Source organism: Pristiophorus japonicus, chromosome 9 (genome assembly GCF_044704955.1).
Source record: "Pristiophorus japonicus isolate sPriJap1 chromosome 9, sPriJap1.hap1, whole genome shotgun sequence".
NCBI classification, from domain to species: domain Eukaryota; kingdom Metazoa; phylum Chordata; class Chondrichthyes; family Pristiophoridae; genus Pristiophorus; species Pristiophorus japonicus.
Genome location: NC_091985.1, coordinates 211,779,083 through 211,796,032, shown reverse-complemented (window position 1 = coordinate 211,796,032; position 16,950 = coordinate 211,779,083). Strand labels below are relative to the sequence as shown.

General features: G+C 47.0%; 1 protein-coding gene across 2 annotated transcripts in view; it reads left to right on the top strand.

The window, feature by feature from the left end:
* LOC139273586 (zinc finger protein 214-like) overlaps positions 1-16,950 on the top strand; it is a 59,383-nt gene that overhangs the window by 12,898 nt on the left and 29,535 nt on the right. Inside the window, exon 3 of one of the 2 annotated variants that reach the window (XM_070890535.1) lies at positions 755-3,161. The exons of the other annotated variant lie outside the window; for it this stretch is intronic. Within the exon in view, the coding sequence (XP_070746636.1) occupies positions 1,093-1,767 (675 nt within the window). The 5' untranslated portion in view covers positions 755-1,092 and the 3' untranslated portion in view covers positions 1,768-3,161. Of the gene's footprint in view, positions 1-754; positions 3,162-16,950 lie in introns of those variants that run through there. 2 annotated transcript variants of the gene reach the window in all.

The following is a 16,950-nucleotide window of genomic DNA, read 5'->3' as shown; positions in this document are numbered from 1 at the left end:
ACTGCATTTCTTTTCTCACTGTACTGTGTTATTTACTGCAATAATCCCTGCTGTCTGTCCTGAATCAATCCATTTCACTACCAAATGTTGCAACGTTTACTTCTGTAACCAGAATCCCCCGCGCAGGGGTAAAGTGCTCTATCAATGACACCAGGAGCCCAGACACGGGACCGGGCTGTGCTCTGAGTAGGCGCAGTGCCAGTGGTGGAGGTGGTCTGAGGCGGAAGAGACGTTCCGCGAGTCAGTAGGAGATTGTGGGCTCAGCGGAGGAATTGGATCCCTGGGTGGGCTGGGCAGATTCATAAACACCTGGTGTTGGCCTCAGGCCCCGAATATGAGCCCGCAGGCTCCATGTTTGACCTGCGATGATAGACCCGACCGCTCGGGGTAACGAGCTGAATTCTTGGGCAGGATCAAGGCGCCTGCGCGGCCATCTTAGTACAGGAGCAGAGGGTGGGTGGGTTTAGGGTTTAGGGTCCTAGTGACCAGGAGAGAAAATAATGTCCTTGTTTCTTCTCAGTCTGCGCACTAGGGATGTAGAACTGAACCCAGCCAGAGAAGAGGGTGTGAGAAAACTGCAGATGGAGGAAAGAAATGATGAAGGTGGTGCGATGAGTTTGGATTTCAGCACAGGGTGGAGGGAGAGTGTGTGGGATGGGAATTTATAGCTTTGGAGAACAAGAGAGGAAAGAATGCTCCATAGAAACTGGGATTGTCTGTCCTCAGTGCTGACTTTTGTAAACTCCTTTTACAGAATATTAGAAAAGGAGGATTTACAGATGGGAAACTCGAACCAATCACAGTCACTCGATTCACCTGTATATCATCGGCCTTTGAATGTGGAAGGAGAAACGGTTGTCTGTTCTGTCTGAGAAAAGATATTAAACATTAGTGTGACTGGTAAAGCACCGAGACACACACACCCGAGTGAGAGTGTTCCAGTGCACTGACTGTGGAAAGAGCTTTAACCAGTTACACAGCCTGAAAAAACATCGCACCATTCACAGCGGGGAGAAACCGTTCACATACTGTGTGTGTGGACGAAGCTTCAATTGATCATCCAACCTGGAGAGACACAAGGACACCCGCACCATGGAGAAACCGTGGGAATGTGGAGACTGTGGGAAGGGATTCAATTGCCCCTCTGCGCTGGAAACTCATCGACGGCATCACAACGGAGAGAGGCCATTCACCTGTCCCGTGTGTGGGAAGGGATTCACTCAGTCATCCAACCTGCTGGTACACAAGCGAATTCACACTGGGGAGAGGCCATTCACCTGCCCCGTGTGTGGGAAGGGATTCACTCAGTCATCCAACCTGCTGGTACACAAGCGAATTCACACTGGGGAGAGGCCAGTCACCTGCTCCATGTGTGAGAAGGGATTCACTTGTTCATCCGAGCTCACTGAACACCAGCGTGTTCACACTGGGGAGAGGCCGTTTACCTGCCCCGTGTGTGGGAAAGGATTCACTCGATCATTTGACCTGTTGACACACCAACACATTCACACTGGGGAGAGACCATTCATCTGCTCTGAATGTGGGAAGGGTTTCACTCAATCATCCCACCTGCTGACACACCAACGCATTCATACTGGGGAGAGGCCGTTCATCTGCTCTGAGTGTGGGAAGGCTTTCACTCGATCATCTTACCTTCAAGCACACCAGCGAGTTCACACTGGGGAGAGGCCATTCACCTGCTCTGAGTGTGGAAAGGGATTCACTCAGTCATCCAACCTGATGACACACCAGCGAATTCACAAGTGACTGCAGCGGTTGGACTCTGCTGTTATTGTTGCCGTTAATCACATCCAGGACTGAAACATGTTCACTCAGACCGTTGGGGTTTGTTGCCGCTGGTATAATTAATCCCTATAACTGGGCTGGAGTTTAATTTTCTGGATATCATTGAATCATAGAATGGTCACAGCACAGTAGGAGGCCTTTTGGACCATCGAACCCATGTCGGCTCTCTGCAAGAGCACTTCAGCTAGTCATAAGAACATAAGAAATAGGAGCAGGAGTAGTCCACACCACCCCTCGAGTCTGCTCCACCATTCAATAAGATCATGGCTGGTCTGATCATGGACTCAGCTCCACTTCCCTGCCCACTCCCCATAACCCTTTATCGTTTAAGAAACTGTCTATTTCTGTCTTAAATTTATTCAATGTCCCAGCTTCCACATCTCTCTGAGGCAGCGAAGTCCACAGATTTACAACCCTCTGAGAGAAGAAATTTCTCCTCATCTCTGTTTTAATTGGGCGGCCTCTAGTTCTAGTCTCCCGCATCAGTGGAAACATCCTCTCTGCATCCACCTTGTCAAGCCCCCTCATATACGTTTTGATAAGATCACGTCTCATTCTTCTGAATTCCAATGAGTAGAGACCCAACCTACTCAACCTTTCCTCATAAGTCAACCCCCTCATCTCCGGAATCAACCTAGTGAAACTTCTCTGAACTGCCTCCAAAGTACCCACAGGTCCTGCTGTACTGCAGCACTTTGCAATCTTTCTCCATTTAAATAATAACTTGCTCTTTGATTTTTTTCTACCAAAGTGCATGACCTCAGACTTTCCAACATTACACTCCATCTGCCAAATTTTTGCCCACTCACTTAGCCTGTCTATTCCTTTTGCAAATTTTTTGTGTCCTCCTCACACATTGCTTTTCCTCTCATCTTTGTATCATCAGCAAACTTGGCTACATTACACTCAGTCCCTTCTTCCAAGTCGTTAATATAGATTGTAAATAGTCCCACTCCCCGTCCTTTCCCCGTGCGCCTGCAAATGTTTTATTTCAGGTACTTATCAATTCCCTTTTTGAAAGCCACGATTGAATCTGCCTCCACCACCCTTTCAGGCCGTGCATTCCAGATCCTAACCACTCGCTGCTTAAAGAAAAGTTTTTTCTCATGTCGCCTTTGGTTCTTTTGCCAATCACCTTGAATCTGTGTCCTCTGGTTCTCGACCCTTCCGCCAATGGGAATATTTTCTCTCTACTCTGTGCAGACCCCTCATGATTTTAGAGCACCTCCATCAAATCTCCTTTCAACCTTCTCTGTTCTAAGAAGAACAACCCCAGCTTCACCAGTCTATCCATGTAACTGAAGTCCCTCATCCCTGGAATCATTCTTGTAACTCTTTTCTGCACCCTCTGTCAAACAACTGTTAAATAAATCAGCTTTGTTTCCTACATACAGTGAGTCGATTCCTTGATTTCTCCAAGAGGAGACTAATTGATGTCCTGTTACCAACTGTTCCGTTTTTGAGCCTTTTCACGGCCTCTGTTTTAGTGATGTTGGTTGAGGGATAAATGTTAGCCAGGACACCGGAGATCTCGCTTTTCTTCGAAATATCGTCATGGAATCTTTAACGCCGACTTGAGAGGTCAGATGGTTCTGATTCTTTTTTTGATTCGTTCACGGGATGTGAGCGTCGCTGGTAAGGCCAGCATTTATTGTCCATCCATAACTGCCCTTGAGAAGATGGGGTGGGGGTGGGGGGGGGCCATCTTCTTGAACTGCTGCAGTGCGAGTGTTTGGGAGGGAGTTCCAGGATTTTGACCCAGCGATAATGAAGGAATGGCTGAGGATACGGATTCTTTTCCCTTCAATCTGTTTCAGCGAATACACTGACACACGAACACTTTTAGTCTTTGTAACATAAGACCTTTATTAGAGATTCTCCGGCCGGGACCTGTGAAGATAAAGGGAACACCCTCGATTTGAGCCTGTTCACCTCTCTCCTGACAAGTCTCGTAACAGTACAAAAGCTCAATATTTATACATTGTTACAGCAGAACATATTTGAGTGGCACTTAGTTTATACAATCATTGGTCGGCTTCCCTCATAGCATACCCAATTGCAGGCTAACAACTCTCCAGAAAGAGTGGGCTCCAGAGTCCTTGTTTACAGTTTCGCTTTACATTGTATTTCCCTATTTTACGGCTGGTTATAGCAGTCTTTTCGTCTGACTCATGCCTGACTTTGCTTTTCGCGTAACTCGTGTTTGACCACAACTCTGAGTAACCCCTTTTTGTGTCGACATTTCTTTCAGCTATCTTCCCATGATTCTCTTCACCACTTGACATATTCACAACTCCTTCATGCATATTCACATTCCCCCCTTTTATCATTTTATGATAACCCTGGTGATTATTCCAGGAGTATCGCATTCAGCCGTTCGCATTCTTGTTCCTCATACCCTTCTTGATCCTCGAGTAAACTTTTAGTCTGTTGAACCAGATTCTGGGAGCTCGTGACTGTAAGAGTTTGCTCCAATTTTGTCATCATAACTTTACAACAAATATTACAGCACCCGATGATCAGACAGCAGGTGATTATTATTACAATGAGAATAACTGCTCCGTGAATCAAATAGGATCCCCACGATCCTCCCAATAGCTAATCCAACCAACCACTCCCTTTCTTTGGGCCCTGCCTAAACTCATCCAGCAGCTTTTTTATGGCATCAATGGCTTGGGTGATATATGATTCATCGGTAACATGCATTCTGCATTTATCCCCTATGATGGTGCATACTCCTCCTTGTTGGGCCAGCTGATAATCCATGGCATAGCGGGTTTGCTGCGTATACAATCTTAGTTCAGACAGCTCTCGGTTAATGGCATCCAGTCCCTTAGATGTGCTATTGCCCAAAATGGTCAATCCGCAAATAAGGTAGTTCCTATTTTTGGCACTAATTATCCCCGCTGATCCCCCTACAGATAGGGCCCCGAGGAACCCGTAGCTGAGTGATGATCCCAGCGTGATAGGATCCTCCCAATCGGCACAGAACTCCTTGCTGATGGCCCGTGTTACTATCCTTCTCTGGGTATGCCCCCTTTTGGGGCATGGGACAGTGAGTGGTCCTATAGTTCCTACTGCAAAGAGGACCGGGAGGGTCGGTGTTGCTGTCTTGAAAGTGGCGTTGAGGAGGAACACGAATCCTTCCTTAGCTCTATAACACTTTACGTCGGTGTTGCTAACACTCATGAACTGCTTATACCACCAATTGCTAGGTTCCCTTGAATTTGAGCCCGATCCTACCAATTAGTAAGCATCAAACGGGTATGCCCATGTTTCTGAGCTGACATGAGTTCCGTTACACTGACCGCAGATAACTTGCCTTCCTGCGGTCACGTTCAGGCATCTTTGCTCGTTACAGGTACAGGTAAACTGGCCTTTACGCACTCGACAGTGCTGACGGGCACACTGCGTCTGCACACAGGTGGCGTTCCCGGGGACCAGGGCTATACACACCCCCACCCTTGTCCTGAGAAGCAAAGTGGGTAGCTTGCATACCGCTCCGTTCTTTCCCTGGGATCCCCTGCACTCAGGATTCATGGAGTCTATTAATTCCACACATCTTCCCGGTATACCCCTTCTATATTCGCCCGTTTGTCCCTCACAGGGTGCGTCCGAGGTATCCGCTGTATATAAATCACGGGGAGTCCACCCAGGGATAGCCACGAACAGGGCCTCTACTGATTGGGCTCGTGGGTAACACACAGTTCGATTACCATGCAATCGGGTATGGGTCTGATAAAATAAGTTATCCTGTAGCCCTTCTAGTTCTGCTAGGATTGCACAAGATAGCACAATTATACCTGCTAGCTTACACATGTTTAAATAATTTTAGACGATACTACACATTAGTTAACAAGATAAGGATAGATCAGAAAACAGCTAAGTCTGCTTGTTCCTTTCTCCTGCCGTGTTCTTGGCGTTTTTCTTCCTGCCCCAAGGATGTGGTTTATTCAGCTATGGAGGAGAGGAAGTCTGGAACAGAAACAAGGGTTAGGACGACCAGTGAGATAGGCTCATTATGAAGTAATAAGTTTACAGTCGTGCAGGTGAATCCAGGCACTTCTCCCTTCAACCTTAGCTGCGGTGGGGGTAGTGAGTAACACCTGAAAGGGCCCGTCCCATCGTGGCTCCAACCCTTTTCGAATCCATTTCTTAATCAGGACATACTTTCCTGGTTGCACGAGAGATGATTCGGGTAACACTGGGAGGTCAAGGTGAGCATCTCGAACCTGGTTGTGGACTATTCTCAGAGCCTGAGTTAGGGCAAGAATGTAGATAGTCATTTCCTCAGTCATGTGGTGAAATTGGACAGTGGAGGGGACATTCTGATTCCATGGGGTCCTAAGGGGCCTACCATAAATGACCTCAGCGGGGGTCAGTCTAGCCTTACTGGTGGGAGTAGTTCGGATCTGGAATAGGGCTATGGGAAGGAGTTTGAGCCAATTTGAGTCCGATTGATGCTACCAGTTTTGCAAGCTTGGTTTTAAGAGTTTGATTAGCACATTCAATTAGTCCCGCAGCTTGGGGTCGGTAGGCACAATGCAGCTGCTGGTTAATGCGCACCTGGGAACAGAATTCTTTGTTAACTTGGCCAATAAAGTGAGGGCCATTATCGGAACTCAGTCGAGCTGGGATACCATATCTGGGAACAATTTCCCTCATTAACACCTTAACAACAGTTTGAGCCTTATTGTCCAGGGTGGATAGGCTTCGATCCATTTACTAAACACATCTACTATTACTAACACATATTTGTAACACTGAACTCTTTGCAATTCAATGTAGTCTAACTGCAAGGTCTCAAAGGGACCTTCTGGTAGGGGCGTCTTACCCCAATCACAGGGGACTCCCTTCCCTGGATTATGCTGTTGGCAAACAAGGCAGCGACTACTGATGTTCTGGGCTAGCATCTGGAGTCTAGGGTGCCACCAAGTGGCCAAAAGCGTGTCACTTGTTGTCCTTGCTCCACAATGAGTAGCAAAGTGCATACATTTAATAACCCATAAGGCCAACTCGTCAGACATGCAAGTCTGTTCCACGGGAGTGGTCCATAGTTTAGAGACATTGTCATAAGTACATCCATAATCTTTCCACAACAGTTTATCTTTTTCAGGAGCGTCCTCCTGAGCTTTAATGACATCTTGGATGGTTGGCATTGGTTTTTCCGAGGCTAACTTATCCTTACAGGATTTTTAGTTTGACTCATCATTCTAGGCACCACCATTTGTTGTCCGCAAGAGGCCTGTTTAGCCTCTCTGTCAGCACAGCGGTTTCCTATGTCAACCGGAGACTATCCGGTAGTGTGGGCGGTACACTTGACAATGGCAATACGCTTGGGGAGCATGAGGGCTTGCAACAAATCAGATACTAGTTGCCTATGGGATATCTCATTCTCCTGTGAGGTTAGGAATCCCCTATTTTTCCATAATTGTCCGAAATCATGGGCTACCCCAAAGGCATACCTAGAGTCGGTATAGATATTGACTTTGAGGTCTTTGGCCAAGATACAGGCTCGGGTGAAGGCGAATAGTTCAGCTTGTTGGGCAGAATAGGCGGCTTCAAAAGTGGCAGATTCCAAGACCTGATTCTCCTGGTTTACTATGGCGTATCCTGAGATTCGTGCACCTTCTGCATTAATAGAAGAACTTCCGTCAACATACATAATACAGTCTGGGTCTTCCATTGGTACGTCAACTAAATCTTCCCTGACCGATGAGGCCTCTTGAATTAAAGATAAACAGTCATGACTGGGTTCTTCCTCATCTTGGGGTGGCTCAGTAAGAAAACAAGCCGGATTAATGGCAGTACAGTGCCGAAAGGTCAGCTTAGGATTATTTAGTAAGTAGATCTCATATCTGCTTTGCCTCGCCATGGTAAGGTGTTGAGTCTGCAGTTGGCCCAGGAGGGCAGCTACGGAGTGAGAGGTGTACACAACAATATCCTGCTGGAGGGTAATGTTGGCAGCGGATTGAAGGTTATTGTAGATGGCGGTTAATATTTGAGTACAAACAGGGTGCCCCAAGGCAACAGGGTCTATTTTGGAAGAGTAGTAGGCAACAGGCCTTTGCTTATCCCCGTGTTTCTGAGTTAAGACAGCAGTAGCACAGTCTTTCAGGATTGTACAATACAGTTGAAAGGGCCGGTCATAGAGGGGCCGGCCCAAAGCCGGAGCTTGCAACAGGGCTGTCTTTAGTTCCTTAAAGGCTTGGACATCTGTGGCTTCTTTTTCAAAGCTGCCTTCCTTAGTTGTATACGGTGTGAGGTGCTTGGTCATCAGGGCAACGTTAGGGATCCAGGATCTACAGTAATTGATCATCCCCAACCACTGCCGCATCGGTTTAGCCGTGCTAGGGACTGGAAACCGGCAGATGGGTTCAACTCGGCTAGCCTCCAAGGCCCGGTGGGTGCCTGATAAGATGATCCCAAGAAATTTGACTTGAGACTGGCCAATTTTGACCTTTGATGCGGAAACTATGTATCCCAGGGAGGACAAGTAATTCAGTAACTGATTAGCATCCTCCCGATTACTTAGTTCATCTGCGCTGGCTACCAGTAAATCATCCACATACTGAATTAAAGTGGATTCCTTAGTCAGCGTGAGGGACTGTAACTGTTTCTGCAGGCACCTTGAGAATAAGGTCGGGGAGTGGATGAACCCTTGGGGAAGTCTAGTCCATGTATATTGCTGTCCCTGGTAAGTGAAGGCGAACAGGTACTGACTTGCCTGGGCTAGCGGCAAGGCAAAGAAGGCATGTTGGAGGTCTATTATTGCGAAGATCTTGGCATTTTCTGGGATTAACGACAGTATCTGTGCTGGGTTGGGAACCAGAGCGTGTAGGGGCCGGACAATAGCATTGATGGCTCGAAGGTCTTGGACCAAGCGGAATTGATTTACCTTGCCTGGCTTAGGAACTGTCAGTATTGGTGATTTACACGGGGACTGACATTGAACAAAAATCCCCTGTTCCACTAATCCCTTGATCAATCGGTGGATACTCGGTATTGCTTGTGGTTTCAGTGGGTACTGGCGAATGGAGGGCCAGTCCACATTATCCTTTACGAGGATCTTAATCGGATCAATTGGAGTATAGCCCACTTGGGAGGGGTCCTCTGCCCATATGTGAGGATCCACGTAATCGGATATATTGGTACCGGTATGGTGGCATAGTACCGTCAGGACCTCCTCGGGATCCATGTGAAATTGGACCGTCCGGCCATGTCCCACAATCTGCAAATCCAGGCTGGTAGGGTCAGCCTCGTCTATAGCTTGGCGCACCATAGTCCCTAAATCTTTAGCGTGGTGGGAGGTAATACTTCGCGAGTGATGTGGGGTGCCACCGTCGGGGGCTGTCGCCACAAATTCTTATTCATTTCCACAAAATCCGCCTTCCCCTCTGGTCCAGACACTCTGGCTCTTAGGAGGATTTCCCACTCGCCTCCCACATGGTCCGGATAGAAATTCTGAAGATCCTGATTCTTTCCACTAGGATCATAGGCCAGGGTCACATGATAGGGCGCTTGGGGCAAATCCAGGGACCACCATTGAGGGGTCCGGGTAGTATAGCACTGCCGTTTAAAGGTTCCTTGCTTTACAACGATTCCATCATCCCTGCATTCCAGATGCAACTGAAATTTACAGAGGAGGTCCCTAGCCATCAGATTACAGTCCAATTTGGTGGTGATAACAAACCGATGTTCCACAGATTCTTCCCTGTAATTTACTTTGACTGGTTCTGATACCGGGAATGTTGAGACTTGTCCCAGGAACCCTGACAGTCCCTGTGTCTCAGTGGAGGCGGGGAGTTTAAGCTTTGATTGTACAGAGGACATGGAAGCTCCTGTATCTATTACAAAGTGTTGCCACTCATTTTGAATCTTTAGCGATATCATTGGTTCCTCATCTGAGGAAGGTCCTCGTACAGTCAAGCTGCGTGGTCAGTATTGATGTTCAGGTCTTAACGGGGCAAAGGGGTCTTCCTGCGAGAAGGTCGTATAAGATCCCCGTCCTCTTCCTCTTTGCCCCCTTCCTCGTCCTCCTTTCCCTCCACCATCCCGATGAGAGGGGCATTCCCTGCTCCAATGTCCCTCCTGTCCACAGTTAAAGCATCGTCCACTCCTTTCCCAGCCCCTACTACTCCCCATACCCATTCGGGGGCCGTAAGGGGGTCCATAGTTTGCGGGGCCGTTGGGGTGTTGGGTATACCCATATCCTTGGTTATCCACCCATCCCTTTACACAGTACTGTGGTTCCATTTGATATCCCCTTGGATCGGGTTTTGGTCCTCCCCGTGAAGGCTCTTCCTTTCTTGTCACATATTCGGTCTTGACCCGGGTTGGGGGTGCACCTCCCCCTTCTCCCCCTTTCTTCTCTTGCCAATAATATTTTACCGCTCTTTCCATTTGGGCCCTACTTTTATCTGCCCAATTCATATTATTGGTCCGGATAGCGTGAGTAATCGAATGGGGTAGGCATTGAAGTAGAATAGCGCAGAATTGAGGTGAATTATCCCCTGCCCTGAAGGCATTATCTCCTGATTGACCTCCGTATATTTCAATAAATCTTTCCATGAATTCGTCGGCAGTTTCTTCTCGTTTGGGTTTAGTTTCTAATACTGCGGCCATACTGATGGGCTTCTGAAGGGTCTTGCTGAGAGCATTAAAGATAGTGTTTAGGTGTTCCTGGGCATTATTAGGGTGAGCAGTCACTAATGCATCATGGGTGGCTCGCCCCAAATTTTCTAAGAACCGGTCGTGTTCAGTCGGGCTCAGGGTCTGCTGCACTAAGGACCACAAGTCTCTTGATTCCGCATTATAAACTGCAATGGTGAGTCGGAGGTGATCTATAAACTTGACAGGTTCTCTCTTTCGATCTGGTATGGTAGCCAGGATAGCCATAATCTCATTCGGTTTCCATGGCATATATACATCTATGGTGGGGTGGTTCGCAACCTGATTTGAATCGGGATTTGGCATGGGTCGAACTGGGAACTGCCTAGTTCCTGCCCTAGTTTTCTGGACAGAAGTATTATTTCCTGAGGCCATTTCCCTATCCGAAGAGCACTCCGAGCCTGTAGAACTAGTGCTGGAGCTTCGGCTATGACGAGTGAGTCGTCGCCGATGGCCCCGAGGTTCAGACTGAGAACGGGGCTGGTGAGAGCGCCCGCGTCGCCTCTCTGGACTAGGGGTCCGAACGGTTGAGCCCCGCTTTGTAGTTTGAGATCTGGTTCTACCGGCTACAGGGTCGGTGAACTGAGGAGTGGAGTCACTATCTGGAGAATCGGGGTCCGTCTGGGTTTGTTGGTTCGGTGGTGTAGGGTTACGATTATCATTACCTTCTGCCGCCGGAGTGTAGGGTGGGGGTTGACGGGAAGGAGGCTGTGACAAAGGGTCAGAGGTTGCAGGAGGCGCCGTTGGGCGCGGCTGTGTCCATTCATCAATTTCATCATCAGCCTCGGTCAACGCAAAGCCAACCATTCGACTACGTAGTCTATCGGTACCCTTCTCAGAGGTCCCAGGGGAACTCTTAGTACGTTTCTCGTGTGCGCACTCTTTCTTTAAGACGTCTACAGTTTTAACATGTTCTCCTTCTGTCAAGGAGAATCCTAGTTTAGTGGCGTTTTCCTGCCAGCTTGACAGAAGGGACTCATCTTTCAGCTTTTGACAGTACTGTCTCCATTTGGCTATTAAATCCTTATCCCTTTTCCCCCGTCCCTTCTTCCAAATTATTCCCTGCGCTTGTTTTACTACTTCCAAGCTTTTGGTGCCCCCTAGTGGCCATTGATCATCTCCTAGTAATTTATTCAAAGTTCCAGATAACAGTCTAAATTGTTCAGCTTTTTCAGGGAATTCTTCACATATCTTTTGGAGCGGACTACCCGCATCCGTAGTTTTATCTAAATGATTATCCTCACGTTGCCCCGCGTAGGATCGAGGTCCTAATTAGTTCCAATTGCCCTCGCGGTGGAATAAGTTATCTTATCCAGAGCTTAGGCGGACCAAGTGATATACGAGATCGACGCCGTACCTGGCATAAGTACAATTTCAAATTTACACACTCCCACGTTGCCCCGTGGCTTAGTTTTCCCTAATTCCCTGTCCTCCGTGTCACCGCGCGGTCCCCCTATTCGCGTCACCCCGCGATAATCCTTACTTAATTTGTTCTAGATTCCAGATTTAAATCCAATCTGTGCCTAGACGGGCCAAGTGATATACAAGGTCGACATCACACCTGACTTGGACACTTATTTCCTAAGTTTAGAAAGTATTCGCCAGATTGACCTAGATCTCGTTCAGACGCTACCTGAGAACCAGCGAGTGGCCAAACTCCCCTTAGACTTATGAAACCGGAGGAAACTGCAGTGGTATTTAAAATATACTCACTCCAGTGGCCACTTTCCTCCCGTCTCGTCTGAGGTTAGTTCGGCTCTTAGTTCGCAAGTTTTCGGCAGTCGTCCATTGAGATCCCACTTCTGACACCAAATGAGGATACGGATTCTTTTCCCTTCAATCTGTTTCAGCGAATACACTGACACAAGAACACTTTTAGTCTTTGTAACATAAGACCTTTATTAGAGATTCTCCGGCCGGGACCTGTTAAGATAAAGGGAACACCCTCGATTTGAGCCTGTTCACCTCTCTCCTGACAAGTCTCGTAACAGTACAAAAGCTCAATATTTATACATTGTTATAACAGACCATATTTAAGTGGCACTTAGTTTATACAATCATTGGTCGGCTTCCCTCATAGCATACCCAATTGCAGGCTAACAACTCTCCAGATAGGGCGGGCTCCAGGGTCCTTGTTTAAAGTTTCGCTTTGAATTGTATTTTCCTATTTTACGGCTGGTTATAGCAGTCTTTTCGTCTGACTCATGCCTGACTTTGCTTTTCGCGTAACTCGTGTTTGACCACAACTCTGAGTAACCCCTTTTTGTGTCGACACTGCAAATATCGCAGCTTGACATTTCTTTCAGCTATCTTCCCATGATTCTCTTCACCACTTGACACATTCACAACTCCTTCATGCACATTCACATGGCGATATGCTTCCAAATCAGGACGGTGTGTGACTTGGAAGGAAACGTGGAGGTGGTGGTGTTCCCATGCGCCTGCTGTCCTTGTCCTTCTAGTTGGTAGAGGTCGCGGGTTTGGGAGGTACTGCCGAAGAAGTCTTGGTGAGTTGCTGCAGTTTATCTTGTACATGGTAAACACTGCAGCCACGGTACGTTGATGATGGGAGGGAGTGGATGTTTAAGGTGGTGGATGGGTGCCAATCAAGCGGGCTGCTTTGTCATGGATGGTGTCGAGCTTCTTGAGTGTTGTCGCAGTTGCATTCATCCAAGCAAGTGGAGAGTATTCCATCACACTCCTGACTTGTGCCTTGTAGATGGTGGAAAGGCTCTGGGGAGTCAGGAGGTGAGACACTCACCATAGCATACCCAGCCTCTGACTTGCTCTTGTTGCCACAGTATTTATGTGGCTGTTCCAGTTAAGTTTCTGGTCAATGGTAACCCCAAGGATGTTGATGGTAGGGGATTCGGTTATGGTAATGTCATTGAATGTTATGGGGTGGTGGTTAGACTCTTGCTTGTTGGAGATAGTCATTACCTGGCACTTGTGGCGTGACTGTTACTTGCCACTTATCAGCCCAAGCCTGAATGTTGTCCAGGTCTTGCTGTACGCAGGCATGGACTGCTCCATTATCTGGGGAGTTGCGAATGGAACTGAACACTGTGCAGTCATCAGCAAACATTCCCACTTCTGACCTTATAATGGAAGGAAGGTCATTGATGAAGCAACTGAAGATGGTTGGGCCTAGGACACTGCCCTGAGGAACTCCTGCAGCGATGTCCTGGGGCTGTGATGATTGACCCCCAACCACCACAACCATCTTCCTTTGTGCTAGGTATGACTCCAGCCAGTGTAGAGTTTCCCCCAGATTCCCATTGACTTCAGTTTTACTACAGCTCCTTGATGCCGCACTCGGTCAAATGCTGCCCTGATGTCGAGGGCAATCACTCTCACTTTGCCTCTGAATTCAGCTCTTTTGACCATGTTTGGACCAAGGCTGTGATGAGGTCTGGAGCCGAGTGGTCCTGGCGGAACCCAAACTGGGTATCGGTGAGCAGGTTATTGGTGAATAAGTGCCGCTTGATACCACTGTTGGTGACAACTTCCATCACTTTGCTAATGATTGAGAATAGACTGATGGGGCGGTAATTGACCAGATTGGATTTGTCCTGCTTTTTGTGGCAGTTTTCCACATTGTCGCATCGATGCCAGTGTTGTAACTACTCGAACAGCTTGGCTAGAGGTGCGGCTAGTTCTGGGGTACAAGTCTTCAGCACAACAGCCGGTGTGTTGTTGGAACCCATAGCCTTTGCTGTATCCAATGCATTCAGCTGTTTCTTGACATCACGTGGAGTGAATCGAATTGGCTGAAGACTGGCTTCCTTAGGAGGAGGCCGATATAGATCATCCTCTCGGCACGTCTGGCTGAAGATGGTTGTAAACAGCAGCCTTTTCTTCTCAGAAGATCAAGATGTAGAACCAGTTTGTGTCAAGATAAGAAATAATAAGGGAAATAAATCACTGGAAGGAGTAGTCTATAGGCCCCCTAACAGTAGCTACACTGCAGGACAGCATATAAATCAACAACACATGGAGGTTTGTAAGAAATACTGCAATAATCATGGGCGATTTTAATCTTTTTGATTGGACAAATCAAATTGGCAAAGGTAGCCTTAAGGAAGAGTTCATAGAGTGTATTCGGGATATTCTTAGAACAATACGATGTGGAGCCAACCAGGGAGCAGACTATTTTAGATCTGGTAATGTGTAATTAATGATCTCATAGTAAAGGATCCTCTTGGGAAGAGTGATCATAACGTGGTATAATTTCAAATTCAGTTTGAGGCTGAGAAACTTGGGTCTCGTACTCGTGCCCTGAACTTAAATAGAGGCAATTACAAAGGAAGGGTAAGATGGTAGATAAGCAGTGACAGACATTTAAGGAGATATTTTATAACTCTCAGCAAAGATATATTCCAGTGAGAAAGAAAGACTCTTAAGAAGAACCAGCCATGGCTAACTAAGTATTTTTTGAGGATGTAACTGGTAGAGTGGACAAGGGAGAACCAGTAGATGTGGTGTATTTGGACTTTCAAAAGGCTTTTGACAAGGTCCCACACAAGAGATTGGTGTGCAAAATTAAAGCACATGGTATTGGTGGTAATATACTGACGTGGATAGAGAACTGGTTGGCAGACAGGAAGCAGAGAGTCGGGATAAACGAGTCCTTTTCAGAATGGCAGGCAGTGACTAGTGGGGTGCCGCAGGGCTCAGTACTGGGACTCCAGCTATTTACAGTATACATTAATGATTTGGATGAGGGAATTGAGTGTAATATCTCCAAGTTTGCAGATGACACTATAGTGGGTGGCGGTGTGAGCTGGGAGGAGGACGCTAAAAGGCTGCAGAGTGACTTGGACAGGTTAGGTGAGTGGGCAAACATGTGGCAGATGCAGTATGTGGATAAAGGTGAGGTTATCCACTTTGGTGGCAAAAACATGAAGGCAGAATATTATCTGAATGGCGGCAGATTAGGAAAAGGGGAGGTGCAACGAGACCTGGATGTCATGGTACATCAGTCATTGAAAGTTGGCATGCAGGTACAGCAAGCGCTGAAGAAGGCAAATGGTATGTTCGCCTTCATAGCGAGGGGATTTGAGTATGGGAGCAGGGAGGTCTTACTGCAGTTGTACAGGGCCTTAGTGAGGCCTCACCTGGAATATTGTGTTCAGTTTTGGTCTCCTAATCTGAGGAAGGACGTTCTTGCTATTGAGGGAGTGCAGCGAAGGTTCACCAGACTGATTCCCGGGATAGGTGGACTGACATATGAGGAGAGACTGGATCGACAGGGCCTATATTCACTGGAGTTTAGAAGGATGAGAGGGGATCTCATAGAAACATATAAAAATCTGATGGGACTGGACAGGTTAGATGAAGGAAGAATGTTCCTGATGTTGGGGAAGTCCAGGACCAGGGGACATAGTCTACGGATAAGGGGTAAGCCATTTAGGACTGAGATGAGGAGGAACTTCTTTACTCAGAGAGTTGTTAACCTGTGGAATTCCCTACCGCAGAGAGTTATTGATTCCAGTTCATTGGATATATTCAAGAGGGTGTTAGATATGGCCCTCATGGCTAAAGGGATCAAGGGGTATGGAGAGAAAGCAGGAAAGGGGTACTCAGGTGAATGATCAGCCATGATCTTATTGAATGTTGGTGCAGGCTCGAAGGGCCGAATGGCCTACTCCTGCACCTATTTTCTATGTTTCTAAGAAATAATGGATGGCATCAAATTGAAAACAAAAGCATACAATGTTGCAAAGATTAGTGGAAGGCCAGAAGATTGGGAACTTTTTGGAAAAGAGCAAAAGACGACTAAAATAGAAAAAAGGGAAAGGAGATAGATTAAGAGTAAACTAGCAAGAAATATAAAAAGAGACAGTTAGAGATTCTATAGGTATATAACAAGGAAGAGAGTAGCTAAGTTGGTCCCTTAGAGGATGAGACTGGGGAATTAATAATGGAAAACGAAAGTGGCAGAGAATTTGAACAAATATTTTGTATCGGTCTTCACTGTAGAAGACACTAAAAGCATCCCAATAATTGATAATCAAGGGGCTATGGGGAGGGGACAAGGTGGACAAGTCCCCTGGACCTAATGGCCTGCATCCTATGGTATTAAAAGAAGTGGCTACAGAGATGGCGGCTACATTGGTTGTAATCTGCCAAAAATCCCTGGATCCTGGATTTTTGATTGGAAAACAGCAAATGTAATTCCCCTATTTAAGAAAGGAGGGAGACAGAAAGCAGGAAACTGTTAGCCTAACATCAGTCATTGGGAAAATGCTGGAGTCCATTATTGATGAAGTAGCAGCAGGACATTTAGAAGATCATGGTACAGTCAAGCAGAGTCAGCATGGTTTTATGAAAGGGAAATCATGCTTGACAAATTTATTGGTGTTCTTTGAGGATGTAATGAGCAGGGTGGATAAAGGGGAACCAGTCGGTGTCATGTATTTGGATTTCTAGAAGGCATCCAATAAGGTGCCACATAAAAGGTTACTCCGCAAG